At 46.8% G+C, this 18,897-nt stretch overlaps 1 protein-coding gene across 1 annotated transcript in view; it reads left to right on the forward strand.

Moving 5' to 3' along the window:
* CSF2RB (colony stimulating factor 2 receptor subunit beta) overlaps window positions 1–18,897 on the forward strand; it is a 292,848-nt gene that overhangs the window by 263,150 nt on the left and 10,801 nt on the right. Inside the window, exon 11 of the mRNA XM_069653006.1 lies at window positions 18,579–18,669. Within this exon, the coding sequence (XP_069509107.1) occupies window positions 18,579–18,669 (91 nt within the window). The remainder of the gene's footprint in view (window positions 1–18,578; window positions 18,670–18,897) is intronic.

An 18,897-nucleotide genomic window follows, 5' to 3' on the forward strand; every position in this document is an offset into this window, starting at 1 on the left:
GCCTATATCCCTGTCCCTGGTGGCTTCTAAAGGAGACATTCAGAACAGTGCATCTAATGCATTCCTTCTTGGCCACCTTCTCTCTTTCTCATGAAACTTTCACAGGACTTTGATGACGGCTTCGTTGAGGCCCTCCCACCAACAGAAACCTGCTTTGGATATTGGCTTTTTAGCAAATTGTCATCCTTTCGAAGATCTTCAGTTTCTGGAGATTTGGTGAGGGACATTTTCTCAGTTGGGAAACTGTTTCAAGACAAGATTTTCAAAGCCACCAGTTGCATTTTTAAGCGTGGCTTTGAATAAAGACAGCCCATGTAAATGTGTGCAGTAGATATGATATGATACAATATGTCATGGTTTTATTACAGGGCACACTCTAGCCAGGGACTCCTTCCCCGACAATGAAGGTGGCGTACAATAAAGCACTTTTTATTCTTAATAAGTCACAGATTCTTTTGTTTGAGCAGGCCTCCAACCCGTCTCGCACCCATCCTCCACAAACACCCTGTGTCACAATGGACCAGGAATCAGGCCAGTGTGTATCAATAAGATATTTATTAATTGATTATTTAATGAAAATGGAAAATAAAACAATTTCACAGCCACCAGTGTTGTGGTAACACAAATACACTAATCTCTACAAAACAATTAAGTTAAAATATTCTGTTACAATTCCCACAATCTTAAACAACAACACAGAAAAAGAACAATTTCATAAAGGGATTACACCAGCGGTTTAGCAATCCCCCTGCAACCTTCACCTCCAAACATCAGCTAACTTGATTCCTTTGGATGGAAGGCAGTGGCAAGGAGTAGTAATAGAGAGAGGAAATCGTATTTGGGGTAAAGCCCACCACCCCAAGATGGGGAGCCAGCAAAGAAAGTGAAAACCCGTTTTTGGAGCAAAACAGCAGAATGGGATTTTGATTATTATGCACAACTGCTAGGGGACAGTTTTGTTTACACTTGAGGAGATAGGGTGGCTTAGAGACTACTATTCAGCACACCAGGGCAACAATAGAAATGAAATGGGAAAATCGGTTTTGGGAGAAGGCAAATGCAAAAAGGAAAAAGACAATGGCAATGGAAATTCGTTTTACACTGGATTTACAATTACAGGCGTCGCAAGGAAGAGGTTTAACTCAGAATAGGAACATTGGTTTTCAATGACCAGGGCAGAGACACATGACAGATAGACTTGTAGGCAAAAGGGATTGCTCTCAATCGGACTACGGTTTGAGGTTTTAATAGGAGAGATGCAAATAGGAATGTGTGGGGTAATGAATACAATACACAGCCACACTCGGTTTTCTGTTACAAGGAGACTAATTCTTGTGAGGCAAAAGTTTAATGACTATAGTAATTGAAGAAAGACACCAGGGATAAGGGGGTTAATTTTGAATTTCAACCAACTTATACTGTTAATTTCAACTGGGGAATTCATTGATTTACTTAAAAATATACTATGGATTTACACAGGGACTGAGAGGCTTACCAACGGGAATATGCTAACATACACAGGCTAAACACAATTTATTCTATGGGAAGGTGACAGAATTATACTGGCAATTTGGGGGTTTCCATGGGGTTTTCGTTAGGGGTTTCAATGGGTGCAATGCTATAAAAAGGAAGGGTTTATGCAATTTAGGGGTGGGGTATTCTGGAAAGCCAGCTGGACCTCAGGATACTCTGGACAGGTAGGCAAGGGGTCTGGTCACTGCACCCTGCCTTGGTTTGGGTTAAGCCGCCTTCTCTCTGTCCTCCTCCTCCTGTCGCCCCGGATTTTGTCTGTCCTCTGACCTAGTACAGTCCCCCTTATATAGCACAAATGACATCACTCACTTTACAATCTAGGGGGAGTACTCTGTAACTACCCCTACCGCTCGGATAGGACAGTTTATCGTTCCTCTCTCCGCCCCCTGGCATGATTGGCTCAAGGGAAGAGAGCACCATCTGCTTATTTGCATTTATTACCCTTATTAGTGCTCTTGGCCACTTTTTGACAAAAAACTGTTATTTCTCATAACTTCATACTTATATTAGCCCCGGCCATATGAAATAGCTAGGTGGTTTTAGTGGGATATAGGGAATTAGGTAAGCCAATCGCCAACTCTGTACGAGGTAGCATGGCCCTTAGGCACATATTTTTCATTTTCATAAAATGTATAACAGTTATAACTCTGCAAATGATCAAGCATTTTCCTAATTTCAACTTCCATCTTTCCATCAAATCTCATTATAGTCACATGTTCCAAGCAGCCAGAAACTAGTCTTAACTGGTCATTTCAGTCCCCAAAGTCCTAGGAAAATGCACTTTAGCTCTTTAAACCCACCTGGAAATTACATAAAAACATATCACAACACAAAATTATTTCTCATTCTAATTGCTGGGAAAATGCCTAAAAATGGAATCAGTCCTTTAATGCCAATTGTGAGGATCTGCCCCCCTCTGTGGGAGGGGCCCTTCATTCCCCACAGCCGGTGACCAGAGATTTATATGACCCTCTTTGAAGTTGTCAGTTAGTTCTTGGTAGTAGGTGCAGGAAGGAGCTCACACCTGTCAAGTTTTAGCCACACTTGCTTTCTTTGAAATCCCTGAGCCCCAGCCTTCAAGTCTGGCAGAACAGGAAATGATGACGCCCTCAGTAACATCACATGTCATTGCCGGATGATTCACTAGTAGGTGCGACTTCCAGTGGGAAACAAGGCTTTTAATTGAGATGTTTTCTGCCTTAGCTCAAACTTTTTTTCCCGGTTTTATGGGCCTCTTCAAAGGTGACTGAAGTCTTGTGGAGGGAAGCATAATGTTCATTGCTTAGTCAACCTCCCCCCCCACAGCATATTTCTCTGACATTTCTGTTCGAGCAGAGCTATCCTTTCCCAGTTGCTTTTTAAAGTAATTTCTCTTTTTTTCACACGTGTGTAAACTGTAGCCATTTTTGTGTCTGATGTTTGAAATACTGTCTTGTATGTCACAGGATTCTTTCCTTTCCATTTTTTGAGTGAGTTTGCATTGGCTGTTGGTCCATTTACAATGAGGGGTAGGCCCCCTTCCACACAGTTGTTTGATGTGAAATGAACAAAAGGAAAAGCCAAGCTTTTTCGTTTGCAATGCTTTAAAGACTGCTGTTCAAGTGAAATGGAAAGCAAAAGCGGTGTATGGTTAGAATGTTGAAATCCTTGCCCCTCATGTGAATTTAAAGTAAAACAAAGCCGTTCTTCTGGACGCAGTGAATCACTTCTTCTCATTCAGGTGAAATAAAAGCAACACAGGGCAATTTTGTTTGGATGCAGGGCATAACTTCATGTCATTCAGGTGATACAAAAGCAACGCAGGGCCGTTTTTGGATTAGTATTCAACTGCTTGCTATTCATGTGACAGGGAAAGCGCAGCACTGCCTTGTTTGGTGCAGTGTTTCTAGGCATGACAAGACAAGGAGAGAGAAACAAGGGAGGACAAAATAACAATCTTACTAGGCCTTGTGTCATTCAGATTGCGCAAATGCTGGGAAGATGGAAGGGGAGAAGTGCCAGGGGGTAGGGGAAGGGGGAAATGCAGTTAACTCACAAGTGCAGCCAGTGGGTGGCTCATAGGCGCAGGGAGAAGGGACTGTAGGGTTGCAGATACAGACCCTTAAGTGCTGGGGAGCCCGGAGGCAGTGTGAGGGCAACTGGACATGCAGGAGCCTGGGCCTGAGTTCAGAGGGTGACCAAGTGACCACTGTGCAGTTTCCCCTACTACTCTCTAAAGCAATCAATGTCTTTCCAATGATATATTCGAATCCATGGAAAGTTATTTATTTCTGCACTTGCCATTCTGATTTGTTCAGTGGCTTTTTCATACACGTAATCGCCAGTTGTCAGTACATTACATGGCAAATGTGCGGGGGATCACAGATATTCTGCAGGGAAGGTCTAAGCAAGTATTTATGGGCTCTCACAAGCATTCCTAAAGTGCTGCCACTTATAGAAGTGCCCAGGGATCTATTCTACTATGTTTCCTGTTGAACATAGATTTGAGGCCGCAGGAGGATATCAGAAGCATGTTAAGTCTTTGCGTCATCCATGATAATGAAACATATTTGTCTTATTATTAGGAACACTGATTAAAGAATTAATACCCCTCCAGGCGTCAAAGGAAACCAGGTGAAAGAAACATAACTATGCACTATGTAACCCATAGGAAGATGAAAGTGGGCGTTAGGGATTTCGTTGCCCATGGCGTCAAGAGAGTTTAGTTAGACAAAGATGATTTTATACAAAGGTGCGCCATAACAGACAGCGCAGAAGCAAAGCAGAGAAATATACACAGCATAGCAACACGAAGATGATCATTTCCATTGTGTCGATTAATGGCCTGGACAGAAACATTTAAATAGGCGAATACAAGCCCTCTGCCTCTTTATTTTTATCCATGCCATTTTGGATGGATTTCCTAGATGGAGCGGGAAAACGGAGCATCACATCTTCTCTGCGTGTTTCTTTGGTGTGTGAAGGAAAGCCAAAAATGTATCTGTCCGCATTTGATTGTGGTGTGGGCAGAGAGAAGCGAGTCCCCATGAATGCACACCTGCTTTTTACACCTGGAATCCATAGGGGTTGAGTGCAATGCTGGCACCGTCCTGTAATGCTGTTGCATGGTGCCAGTATTACAGGAACCGGGGGTGCCCTGATTCCCATGCCTTTTTTTCTGCCCGGCAAGCCAACAATTAACACCCCAAAGAGAGCGCTTCGGACATTGCCCTTTCTGCGGGATTGACACCCCACTTAAAATGGGTCCATACATCAGAACAACACGAAACAGTTGTAACCGGTGTGTACCGTGGAGTTTAATTGGCAATGCAGATCTGATGAGGAGAATAATGTAGTTTTGCAGGGGATCTGCCAACGTACCTTCATGAGAGTTCTGACTGGTAATTCCATCAATAGAACTGGAAATAACAATGCACATAACATTTAGAATGGCAGCCAATGGTTGCAGATTCAATACACGGCTACTAACAAGTGTCACAGATAGCCCCAGAAATTCACAGACAAAGATTATCAAGTTGAGGTGCTTTATTAAAATGTTAAACAAATGGTTTGGAAAAGCTGGGACAGTGGAAACTAAGGGGGTCCCTATGGCTCTCTTGACCTAACCCAAGTGTTCCTGTTTCCTTCCTTGTCTAGCTCCCTCGGGGAATCTCTAAATGATCCTCTCCCTTTCGGCAGCAGACTGGCTTCACCTAGGTTTCTGCACTTGTCTCTCCCCACACACTCTCACTCAGTCTCCATCTCTCTCTGTCCCCATTTTCTCCCTACGTCCCTGATATTCCTTGCTCTCAACCTCTACCCCTCTCCTTCTCCTTCTATCCACACCCCATCTCTTCCCTCTCTTTCTACCTCTCCTTCTCCTCACTTCTCTCATCCCTCGCTCCCCATCTAATCCCCCATTTCTCGTTTCACTTCTCTCCTGCACCTGTCTCCTCTCATCTCTCTCCCTTCTCGTTCTCACTCTGTCTCTGCCTGTAACTCTCCTCTCTCACCTCTTTCCGTCAGTGACCCCTATCTACTCATCTGTATCCTGATACTATCATACCCTCTCTGCCTGTCTCTCCCCACTACCTCCCTCCTTCTTCACTCTGGCCTCCCTGCTATTACTCTTACTACCACATTTCACTTTCTCACTACTTTCCTGCCTCACACACTCCATCATGTACACTCACTCTCAAACCCTCTCTAAATCCCCTTATCCTTCTCCCCCTCTATCTCTTTCACTCACCCGTTACACCCCCTCACCACACTACACTCAATCCATCTCTCCTACACACAATACCATACCTGCACTCTCAGAACCCTGCCACATTCTCCTCAGCAATTGCCTCCACTGTCTGTCCTCCACCTTGCCTCCTGCTCCACCTCAGCTCAGCTGAACACCTTCAATCTGCTCTGTGTTGGCTGGGCTTTTTAGCCCAGACTTCTTTATTATTATTATGGAATTTATTGAGCGCGGACCTAGCTCCGAGAAGCAGTGGAGCACTTTAGAGGTATACAACAATACAGATACACAACGGAGCACTTTACATGGGTATATAAGAGAACAGATGTACAGCGGGGGTGGTGGGTAGGATACAGAGGGGCATAGAGGAGAGGTACAGCTGTAGAGGGTGGCGGGGAGGAAAGGATAGGACGAAGTCTAGTGACTCAGGTGGCGCAGGTCTTGAGCTCTTTTCTGAATAGTAGGAGCGAGTCTGATGCAGACGGGGAGGAGGTTCCATAGTCTTGGGGCGTAGGCAGAGAAGGCTTGTTTTCTGGTGCTCTTCTTTTTGCAGCAGCGGATTTCAAGTCTGCATGTGTCCTGGCTTCTGGTGGTGCGCTGCCCGCCAGAGGTTTCTCTGCGAGGTAGCTGGGTGACTTGAGGGCAACTGCCCTATGAGGCAGCAAGACTCAAAGGTGATTTGTGCTTGCAGTGGGAGTCAGTGATGGTCGATAAGGCCCGGAGTGATGTGGTTGTATTTGCATAGACCCTTGATGAGGCATACAGCCACTTGTAGGGCTCTTCTCAGGGGCACAAGAGCAGACGATGGGAGGCCAGGCGGCATAGGACCAAGTCATGAACAGTGGATCTAAAGCTGTCCGGAAAGAGGTAGGGCTTGACCTTCCACAGGAGGGAGAGCTTCCCTCTTCTAGCACTCCTCCCAGCTCCCATTGGCCAATTTCTGGCTAGGCTAGGTTGTCCCACTGGGAGATGGCACTTCCTGTGGAAAGATTTAATCTTTTTTGGGGGGCAGGGGTATTTATAATGCAAAATGCTATTTCAAGGCACATCAACACAAGCAAAGGGGAGATGCAGGGAACAAAAAAGGCAAAACAATAATGCTCCTGCTAGGTCTTGGGACATTCAGATTGTGTAAGTGCTGTAATAAGAATGCCGGGGAAGGGATGGAGGAGAGGAGGTGAAGGGAAGGGAGGGGGAAACCGGGAAGAAAGCAAACAATAACATTCCTACTAGGCCGTGAGACAATTCGGAGCGTTCAAGTGTAGTAACAGAAAGGAGGAGAGAGCGGGAGGAGGGGAAGTGAAGGTTGGGATGAACAGGGATGAAGACAAACAATAATGCTCCTACTAGGTCGTGAAACGATTCGGAACGTGAAAGTGCATTATCAGAAGTAACAGAAGAGGAAAAAGGGGGAGAAGTGCAGGATGAGGAGGTAATGTAATGCTAAAGACGACAGGGAGGAGAAGGATACATTAAGTGCAAATGAACCGGTTCACTCGTACTTTTGAGGAGATGGTGCAATCTCTATTTGCTGTGCTCAGGCTGCTCGTTTTCCTGGGGGCTTTCTCCATGCGCTGGTGAGTTTCATTTTTTGAAAGGATTTCTGCGTCTCCTTTTCTCCCCTGTACTTCCATCTCACTCTTACTCTCAGTTAATTTTCTACTGCCCCATAATTCCCATGGGGTCCATCTGGGGTTGGTAGGTCGGGTTTTGGGTAACTCCTCTCAGCTGGGCAGGAGAAATCCCAGTCCATTTTAGGTTGGCTTCGATTCCATTCCTCTGGTTCCAGACCAGGTTTTCTTAGTTGCTCCCCAAGGTGCATTTTGTGATTTGCGGCTCTGAGAAAGAGAGGTCTGGACAGGAGTGAGGCTGACTGGCATTGTGGAAGGGGCCGTAGTACTGTCGTCACATACAATACACACTGCAGCATAGGGCTTAAAACCATCTCACATAAGACAGTCCTTATCAATAAATAGTTATTCTGTCAATGTGCCTTCAGGTTTTTTCTGGTGCATCATCTAGCCCTCTTTTCTGCCAATATTTCCCATGTGGGTCCTCTGCTTACCCGTTCATAGAAGGAGCAGCAATTGCGGCGCTGCAATATTTAGTTCTGTTGATTCTGCACCGTGCTGTGGTCTGCTGGGCTTCATCAAGTCCACATTTCACTTTTATGCATCTTTCTTTTGTATTCTACTTGCCACCTATTTGCTATTTTTCTAAAACTCCTTCTTTTGCTCATAACCCCCTCCGATGTATCTTTGTATTGTGTTTTAAGTAGCTCTTCCTGTTGCTCAATGGACCCCTGGGTTTCAATGCTCTTGGGTGCTACATATGTACTTAACAAGGAGATGGTGTGCAGCATTAATGGCCCCTGAATTTCCGACACTTCCACGTCGGCTTACATACCCCCAAACCAGTCAAGATTTCACATTTTTAAGTGCTTTGCAAGTTCTTCTCAAGTGCTATCGTGCCCCCACCTATTCCAATCGGACATACAGGAACCCATGATTTATTATTGATTGGTCCACACAACATATATTATATTTTACATTGGTATCACGCAGTCACATCTACTCAAATACACAACACGAACAACTAAATAAAAAAGATGCACAATTTGAAATCCCTGCTTTTGAGGTAGCAGGGTTTATTCTTAACACAGGGCGTCATCCATTTTCTTACAATGGCCATCCTAAACGTTGTGTATATCCCTCTTTTTAGCAAGCTTCTGTGTATCTTTTCTACATTACAGCGTATTTACAGTTATTGGTCAGCACACAATAACTTTGCCTTTAAGTACATATTTCTCTTCATGGTTCAGTTATAATGTCAGTTTTACGTATTTTCATATCGTTTTGGCATAGGTTCATACATCTTCTTTACGCTGTCGTCATCAGACTTTACTTAGAGTTCGTCCATATTACTCATAGCCGCATTCTGGCATCTTGGCAGTGGACATCCTTCCTGGTAGCATCCTTCTTCTGCCTCTATGTGAGGTTATATTCTGAATGGCTGCTTAAGTGCATATCGTCTTTCATACACTGGACGTGGTATAGAATGTTGCATGGATTCATGCATGGGTTCCCAATTGTAGCTCTTCATCTGCTACTCCAATAGGACTGTGGTGTGGGGCGATGACGAAAGGAGAGGCATCCACCTGTCACCCTACAATGGCAAAGAACACCACTCGTTTGCCCATTTACTCACGGCACCCAGAATCCTTTTTGTGTCTCAGCATGGCAGATACAGACATGCACTATGAGCAGCATCCGAGTATGGATCCATAAATATTAATATAAGCTGGTGTTCGGTGACTAGTTGTGGTACCCCATGCCCTCCAACAAGAGGCCTGATTGCAACGCATTCAGCATAACCTCATTCAGCACTACACCTTTCAGAGCTCGTATGCTAAGGACCAAGACACTATGATTCCCCCATGGTTTAAGTAGCATCCTAAATACGATTCAATCAGACTAACTAGCACTTTGCCACTGCTCTCGAGTAAGCCACCTTCATCAGACAATTTGCACTGCCAGCAATGTCCAATAATCAGTTATTGTACAATCTAGGTTACTGACTCTGACCTTATTATTGATGCTAAACCTGTTGAGAACTGCTGTTACCTGCTCTCTTGCAGCTAATGTACCACGTCTGCAACAAATGTAATCTAATGAAGGATCATATTATGCCCCTTCCCCACATTTCTTCTTTACTTTTTTATCCTCTTAGTCTCTCTCCTCTCTGCTTCCCTTCCCACCCCAGTCAGGTTCTGAAACACAGCATCCGGTCCTAGCTGTGAATGACCTGTCGTCCCCCTGTCACCCCGATTCCTCTTGTACCACCCTCAGCCAGGACCTGGAACGCGGACACCAGGCCGATCTGTGAATGATCATCCTCCTTCCTGGCATTTCACTGTTTCTGTCTAAAACTCCCCACCCTGGTCAGGATGTGAAATGTGGCCCCCGGTTTTAGCTGTGAAAAACCCTGGCCCTGCCCCCCTTTGCCCCGTAACCCCATTTACTACCCTCCTCCCTAGCCGGGATCTCGAATGCTCCTCCTTGTCTTGGCTGTGAATTATCTTGTTGCACGCTCTCTTTATCTGTCAACTCTCTTGCATCCCATTCAGGATCTCCAATGAAGCCCCCAGGCTCATATGTGAATGACTCACTTCTGTTTCCTGTATTGTACCCTCACTTATGCAACAAGCATAATTTGTACTTAAGACATTAGTCTTAGCTCTAAATGAACTTGACCCCCATTTCTCTTTCCCCGTCCTCCCCCATAAGGATTTGGAACACCACCTTCTGGGGTAGCTATGAATGATCTGACTACATGACCCACCCATGCTTTGAAGTAATTTTTTTTTTCAAGATATTTTTATTGCATTTTATGAAATAAAACGATCATAACAGTGGGACTAGAACCGTGTCTCTCACACCTCCCTCCCTCCGCCGCCCTCCCCTCCCCCTCACAGGCTTCTCAAAGTTATTTCATCGAATGGGTAAGTTCTTAGTATTGTCTCTCAAGCGAGCATGTCTAATATTCTGATTTTCTGTGGGCACCATTGTAGCATGTAGTCACTTTGTAAGTGTTCTAGCGCTGGTCCCCAGTCTGTCCGGAAGTTTTGCCGGTCCCCTTGGATGTTATAAGTTATTCGCTCCGTAGCTATAAATTGCCATACCCTCTATAGCCATTCTAGTGTGACTGGCGGTGATTTCTGTTTCCAGCTGTGGGCTATTGTTGCCCATGCGGCTATGAGGAGACCCATGTAGTTCCTCTTCTGGGTTTTCATCATCGTCCTGTCCCGGGGATCCCACATGCCGCACATCCATACCTCTTTGTTCAAGTGTTCTGCCCCCATAAACATCTCCTGCATTTGGGATTTTACCTCTTTCCAGAAGTCTTGCAGTTTCGGGCAGTCCCACCAAATATGTCTCCAAGTGCCCTCCGCCTCGCAGTCCCACCAGCATTTGTTTTGTTTCGTTGTGAACATTCTATGCAGTCTTTCTGGCGTATAATGCCATTGGATCATTATCTTCAACCAAGCTTCTCTCTGTTGAATCGCCCATGTCCATTTTGGAATTATTTGCCAGAGATATTCCCATTGGAGTTTTGTGATTTCTTTCCCCAGCGTTGTCTCCCATCTCTTCATATATTGCCATTCGAAATCTTCCACATGGGCGTTTATGAATTTGTAAAGTGTTGAAACAAATTTTTCCTGGATGTGACATGCTATATGTCTCGAAAGGGGTAAGATCTCTCGTTGCCGCGTATGTTATTCTTGGGGTGGAAAGCCAATGGTGAAGTTGTTCGAATTTATATCTGTCTTTTCCCGTCAGGCCTAGGAGAGTTTTGCATTCTGCAAATGTTCTGATCTGGTTGTCCTCAAACATATCTCCTACCTTAATGCATTCTGCTTCTATCCATTTTCTGAATTTTTCTTTCTCTGTGCCCGGTTTGAATTCCGGATTCTCAAATAGTGGCATAAAGGGTGCCGGGTTTATTGTTAGGGATTCTTTTTTTGTCGCCTTATTCCATATTTCCAGCGCCGCTCCCATAATTTTGCTAATTCTGAGATTTTGGTTTCTGAGTTCGGGGCTGGTCCACAACAGATGTTGTAAGCTTTTTCTTGCCACTGCCCTATCTTGAGCTGCCCAAATCTTCTCTGAGTTATCGGGAATCCATTCCTTCAAGACCCACAGTTGTGCTGCCTCATAATATATTTGAAAGTGTGGGAGAGCCATACCTCCAGCGTGTCCAGGGGCTGTTAGAACTATGCTGGAGACTCTTGGGGTTTTCTTCTGCCATGTGTATTTGTTTACCATTTTGACTAGTGATCCGAAGAACGTGGGTGGGATTTCAATGGGGAGTGCCCGAAAGAAGTATAACAGTCTGGGCAGTATTGTCATTTTTATCACTGTTATTCTGCCCCACCAAGAGATCGACAATGGGTTCCAGTTTTCCAGGTCTTTCCTCACCTGCTCTAGCAGTTTCGGGAAGTTTCCTGCATATAGACCTTGTATTGTACTGGTGAGTGTGACCCCCAGGTAGCTGATCACTCCTTCCGCCACTTGGAGTTGTAGTTCCCCTGCACACTTCTGTATTTCCTGTTTGTCGCCCACCAGAATCATTAGCTCTGATTTTTGTCTATTTATCTTCAGGCCCGAGACCTGGCCGAAGTTTTCTATCGTTTGTATGATAGGGGGTAGAGTTTTTTGGGTTCTGCCAGGGTGATCAGCATGTCGTCTGCATATGCTGCTATTTTGTGGGTCGATCTTCCCATTGTGATACCTTTGATTGTGTCTGAGAGTTCTCCGTTCACTGCTATTCGTGCTGTAGGTGAATTGTAGTTAGCCCGTATCATATTGATGTAGGATTCCTCCAGCCCAAATTTTTCCAATGTTCTGAAGAGCATGGACCACTCTACGCGGTCAAACGCTTTTTCCGCGTCTATTGCCAGGAGGGCGGCTGGGGTATCGGTGATCCCCACTTTCTCTATCAGGTGGGAAATTCTTCTGATGTTGTCGTGCTTTGTTCTGTTTGGGATAAATCCCGAATGGTCCTGGTGAATCAGTTTGGGGAGCAGTGGTGTGAGTCTATTGGCTAGAATTTTTGTATATAATTTAGCATCCAGGTTAATTAGGGCAATGGGGCGGTAGGAGGCTGGGTCTTCTGGGTTTTTCCCTTTTTTACAGAACACCAGAATTTTCGCTTCGTTCATTGCGTTTGTGATGTTGGCTGTGTCTTTGAACGTATTGAAGAGCTCCGCGAGCACCGGACTAATGGAATCCACGTAGGTTTTATAGAAGGTTGCTGTGAAGCCGTCCGGTCCCGGGGCCTTATTTTTGGGTAGGTCTCTTATCGCCTTTGTGACCTCCTCTATTGTTATTTGTGTTGAGGGTTAACTGCTGTTCTGATGTTATTGTTGGGAGTGTTGTGTCGTTTAAGTAGTTTATCTGATTCGACGGTAGTGCCTTCACCGTTTGTCTTTGTTGTCTGCATTTGAGTTGTCTTGCCAGTAGTTTGTCTGCTTTGTTGGCTCTCATGGCGTACCTATGTTTCGGGTGTAGAAGGTGGTTTCCCACCCTTTTGGTTCGGATTGCCTCCAGTTGGCCTTGTATGTGTCTGTAGGCTCTTTTCAATTTCTGGGATTGCTTGTTTGTCATTTCTTCCTGGATCTCTGATAGGTTATGTTCCAGTTCTTCTTCCCATTTACGAGATTACCTGTCCTTCTGTGCTTTTAGAGCTATCAGGTGAGCCCTTATTACCGCTTTGAAGGCTTCCCATATTGTGGCCTTCTCTGTATCGTGGGAGCTGTTCTGGGTGAAGTATTCTTCAATGTAGCCTCTGATTGTTTCTCGTATCACTGTGTCTTGTATGACCTCACTCGGGAGGGTCCATCGCCAGAGTCCAGATTGTTTGAGGATTGCCGGGATCGACATATATATGGGTGTGTGGTCCGAGATTGATATTGGGCCCGTCTCGACCTGCTGTATTTCCCCTAGCAGGTTCACCAAGCCCCAAATGTAGTCTATTCTGGAACTAATGCCATGCACGTGAGAGTGATAAGTGTAGCCCGGTGTTGGGCCTCTTATTTTCCGCCAGACATCTTCTAGAGCTAGGTTGTTCATGGTGTCCTTTAGAGATTGGGACGGGGTGCCTTGGTGTGAAATGTTTGGGGTCGATCTGTCTTCTCTTGGTGTCCAGGCCATGTTGAAGTCCCCCACCAGAATCATCTCTTCTTGTGTGAAGTGTTCTAATTTGTTCAAAGCGTCTTTCAAGAATTGGTCCTGGCCCGTGTTGGGGGCGTATACCATAGACAGTGTTATATGCCGGTTCTCGATTTGAATTTTTGCTGCCAAGAATCTCCCTTGTTTGTCCTCCAGAGTGTTTCGTATTTGAACGTTGAGGGAGTCGGCAAATGCTATTAGAACCCCTTTTGTTTTCTTTTACCCGTTGTTTGCATGGAGTATCCGATTATATCCTTTCAATCAAATTTTCCCTTTGTCCTTTTTCTGTATATGCGTTTCTTGTAGCATAATTATGTCGTATTTCCCCTGGCGTAGCTGGTGTTCAACTTTCTTCCTTTTGACTAGGGAATTTAGTCCCCTGATATTATGTGTTAAAATGTTCAGCCCCATCCCGATGCGTTCTTCTCTGTATTTGTTGGATCCCTTTCGGTTTTTGTGCCACTTGTTGTTGACTGAGTGCCGGTGAGTTCCCTTCGCTGACTTTGTCCTATCCTTATCCCCTTGTCCGTTCCCATCTCCCCATTAAGTACCCCAGCTGAAATCCCCCATCACCCTCCCTTCCCCTTAGAACGGTCCTGAGGAGGGATCTGGGCCCTATGGTCACTTGGGCGTGTTGCCCTCCGCGCCATGCCCTGTCAAACTCAGGAGTAACTATGTTGTGAGGAGTCCTAAACCTCACTTAATGTCTCTTCCAGTTACTGTGTGGTCCCAGCTCGCTGCCGCTGGGTAAGTACCTGTGGTGGCGTATTGTTCCATGGTTTTCTATTGGAATTCTGGTGGTCATTGTTTGCTCTCCTCGTGGAGGGTAGTGCCGCTTATTTGTGTTTAGACAATGCAGCGGGGCGTTGTTGCATTTGCTTTTATCGTGGACCAGCCCCTGGGGGCTCTCCTCCCCTGGTTGGGTTCTCTACCTTTGGACTGGGGGATTTCTTCCCCCTGTAGATTCATGATCCACTCCCCTTCCTCGACCGAGGTAATCCTTTGTTGTTTCCCTTCCCATGTGAGTAATAGACCAAATGGGAAAGTCCATTTCTATCGTATTTGTTTTGCCGCCAATTCCTTTGTTATTCCCGACATCTCCCTGCACTTTTGGAGGGTTGATTGAGCCAAGTCTTGGTGGAGCTGAATTTCTGTTCCATTCATCCTAATATGGTTCATCGCTTGGGCTTTTCATAGAATCTGCTCTTTTTGTGGGTACGAGGCCATTGTAATCAGTACGTCTCTGGAGCGTGCTCCAGGTTCTCCGTTACGGCGTGGACCTACCCTGTGTATTCCGTCTATCTGGATCACTGATTCGACCTCTACTTCTAGGATATCTCAAAATACTTGTTGCACTGCATGTTTGAGGTCCTTGTCCTCTATCGTTTCTGTCATGTTTTTAATTCGAATGTTTGCTCTGCGTGAGCGATTTTCTAAATCCTCGCATTGTGCTTCCAACTCATGGGATAGTATAATCAGTCTCTCTTGCGCTTACGCTTACTGTTGTGTTTCTTCATCTAAGTTTTGAACTGTTCTTTCAAAGAAATCTATTTGTTCTTCAATACTCCCCAACTCTATTTTCAGTTCTTGGACCGCCTGCTTCATTTCTCCTTTCATAGTCTCAAATTGGGAGTGCCTGGAGGTCATGAATTGATCTTGGAATTCTTTGAACCATTCTTTCATGTCTTCTTTAGTGGTCATGTCTGTGTTGTCCTCTTCCCCACCGCTTCCTTCGCCTTTGTCGTTTTGTGTGGATTTTTTCAGAGATGTTGCTGCGTTAGAACCCCAGAGGTGGTCCAGGTTCTGGTCTTGTTTCTGTTTGGAGGTTGTGGCTTGGGTTTGTCTGCATCTGGATTTGGACATGTGTGCTTCCTCTCCGTGATCTTGGTATACTGGGTTTGGTGGTTCTTTGTGTTGTGGGAAATGGCCTCTTGTTGTTTTGTGGTGGAGAAGGCTCTCTGTCCTACCCCCGTGTTCCCTCTTGTGTGTGGATCTTGTTGCGCCTTGCTGTGAGGGGCAGGTCTATGTTGATATGGTGTTATTGAGGTTGATGGAGTCTTGTGGCTGCACCCCCTTCTTGTGGCCTTTGCTCGGAGCTCGTGAGTCTGGTGGAGGCTCGTTGTGCCCTGTCGGGTTACTTCTGGGGTAGCTATGCTTGCCCTTTTGCGCTCATCACCGACTTTGGAGGGGTGGCCCACCACCACGTTTCTTTGCGGTTCTGTGCCTCTCGTTGCCCGGGGGGGTCTGTTATGCCGTTGTAACGTCCTGGGTCGCTCTGTGCCCCCTCTCAGAGGCTACCTTTCACTGTTCTTATGCTCTGTTTGGAGGGTGGGGGGAAGGGGGTTTGTCTTCCCCACGGGTCTCCGCGGCCCTCCTCCGCATTGTTCTGGTGTTCCGTGGCTATCTGTGCCCGGGGGTATTTGTGTCTTGTGGATTCGGCCGTGCCTCCTCGGTCCCCTTCTCGCCGGATGGGGGCCCAGTCGCTGAGATCTTTACTCGATGGAGGGGGGGGCCAGACCAACCATCGGGCTCTCCGTGTCTTTCCCTTCCTTCCCCAGGGAGTCGGCGGGGAATCCCGCTCAATTTTCCTCCCGTTCCTGCTACTTACCTCCCTTGCTTCGGCGTGGTTCTTCGTGAGGAGGCTGCCCATTTGTGGTCTGGCGGGAGTTTCTCGCCCCGGCTTCCTTCCTGCTGCTTGGGCCTGCTCCTCGCCCGGAGCATGGCCGCAGGGCCATTCTCTGCCTTCTACCACCGTTTGTTCCCTGTCTCGGTGTTAGAAGCTGCCTGGGTGCTGTGGGGGAGGGTGGCCTTCTCCGAGGCTTTGCTCCATTACTACCCGCAGCGGGTGTCGACAGGGTCGCCTTCAGTGTCCCTCATTTGCTGCGTGGTCCACTCGATCTGCTGCGCGCCCCCCTCCTCTCTTCTCCGGCGGACCGGATCGGGGGTCCGGGTCGCTGCTGGCTGTCCGCTGTGGGCTCCCGCCGGGCTGAGACCCGGCTGCTCTGCTCGGCTCCTCTGGTCTCACGCAGAGTTCCCCGGGGGCCGCTGCTGGGGATGCGGCCTACCCGGAGTCTCTGCCTTTCCGTCTGGGTTCTTCGGGCACTGTGCTGCGCTGCACTATGCGTATGCTGAGTTGGCGGGCAGTTCCGTGCCTTGCCGCCGCTCACTGGTCTTCTCCACTACTCCAGCTTGGACCACCAGGTTCCGCTCTCTCCTGGGGCCACTTCGGTGCTTTATTGTCCTGCTCTATGATGCGGCCGCGAGCTGGCAGACGGAGCTCCGCTCACGCACGTCTGCTCAGCTCGGACGCCATTTTGGAATCCTTGAATTTGTTTTTAATAGCAATATAGCGCATTACAAAACAGGCCTAAAACATGGTTGTTCTGGTGCAAGTTGTGATTCCGCTAGAAAGGCCCATGGTGGTGCTCTGTTTCTGGACTGGTGGGTTTAGCTTGAGTGTGAAGGCTGGGGCATGGCCTTGAGATGGCTCAAGGAGCAGTAGGAGTCTTCCCTTTAGCTCACGGTACCTAGAAAATGGTAAAGAAAAGACGGGGAAGAGTCCGGTCAATTCAAACGGTACTCGAAGCTTATTGAAAAGAAATCAAGTAACGAAAAAAGGAAATACATGGTACCACGCCCTTTGTTTGTATTCAGTGAAGTAGGGAAGGGGACATTTCAGAATTGTGTTCGGGAATGTTGGAATATAAGTTATGTTGCAACTCACAATGAACTAGCATTAGATTCTTATCCGAATGAGTGTGGGGGGGGCATGAGTCGGGGGGGGGGGGGGGAGTGCACATCTACCCAGATTACCAAAAGGAATGGGCGATTGAAGATATGAAAACGGTAGGATAAAGTGCAAATGTCCTCGGTGGCAAAGGGGTGGGAACCATACTTTCTTGAGATTTGGGGCTGCCCAAAAACTTGGGTGCACAGGTGCAGAAGGTCCAATCTCCTGTTATGATATAGCAGGTTGCTAAGCCAGCACATCGTTTATTATGAAGTGATCCCTACAGTGAGGCATTTATTTTGGCCCCTGCTGCTAGATTGTCCAGAAATCAGGCTCTGACCGGTGTATAGGGCGATAAGGCAATGCCTGAACCAAAAACACAAAATGCTAGGGTGGGGCAGTTTTTTAGGTCAAAGTGGGCCAATGTGGGCCAGTTTGATGAGTTACTTCACTATGTGGCTAGTAGGTCATTGTTGCTGAATAAATATTCTTTAAATTGAACAATTTGCATTACATTTTATCAAAAACTTCCCCCTTGGGTACTATTCAAACAGTCTGTCACAAAAGGAATGAATTGACTTTTGCAACTGTGGGCCATTTTTTCATTTGAGACAATTGTATGCCCTAGTCCGACACTGCCAGGAATATTGCTAGTCACGGCCCACATGGAGCAAGGGGTGGTCTGCTGGCTGGTGTTGCTGGATGCACCACTGCCTGTTCCTGGGGTATGAGAAAAGAGTGTCAGGAGTTGGTAGAGAACAAAGTGTGGTGGCTGTTTTCTTAATTCCTAGAGACTCCAAGCAAAAGTGAACGCAGGGAGTGGAGCAACCGGCAGTGCATTTACCAGGGAAGGTCTCCCTGGGGTGCACATGATAGGGGTTTCCCTCGGGCGGTGGTAATATGGTCTTCCCTGTGGCACCAAGGGCATATCTGGCAAAGGCCCATTCCATTCCGGAGTCTCTAGTCCAGGCGTGTTTTTCATTTGCAGTCCTGGATTTACAATTCTGCCTTCAATCTCTCGAATGCCTCTGCTCCGCGGATCCTGTCCATGCTGTCGAGGGACTGCCAGAGGGGTCAGAGAGAGGTGGAAGGTGGAGAGAGTGAAAGGGGCTACTCCCGGGAGATCTGGTCATTGGTGTCTAGCCTAGAATGTTGCGCGCTGCCATGTCACCCACAACCCCTTTCCCACATAAGTCTGAGCACCACAGATCCTCTCTGTGTTTTTGAAGAAGATCCATGTGTTGAGATGGGGGAACCTCCAGAGGGCTGTTATTATGGCTTAATTGAGATACTATTTGTATTGCATGTTGCATACTCTGATAACCCCACTCTCCCCTTCCTGCCCCCCTTCTCTCCACAGTGTGGGACCCACAGATGCTGTATGTGGTGCTGACGTTAGTGGGTATTGGGCTGTTAGCCGGAGTTGTGTTTTGCTGCCACTGCCTGAAGAGGTGAGATCACATTTCAGCGAACCCCCTCAGCTACCTGAGCAGTCTACCCAGAACTCCTCATTGTGCCATCTTTAAAATGCTATTTGCATGTGCTCCCCATATCTGTGCATCTAACCCCCACAGTGCACCCACCTAACATGAAACTCTTGCAATGCCCTAACCTTCTGACCCTTAACCCTGCTCCTCTTTTCTCTCCTGTCACTCTACATTGACCTTGCTCTGCTGCTA

The sequence above is a fragment of the Ambystoma mexicanum genome, chromosome 3q (genome assembly GCF_040938575.1).
Source record: "Ambystoma mexicanum isolate Mex_15411 chromosome 3q, UKY_AmexF1_1, whole genome shotgun sequence".
Taxonomy (NCBI): Eukaryota; Metazoa; Chordata; class Amphibia; order Caudata; family Ambystomatidae; genus Ambystoma; species Ambystoma mexicanum.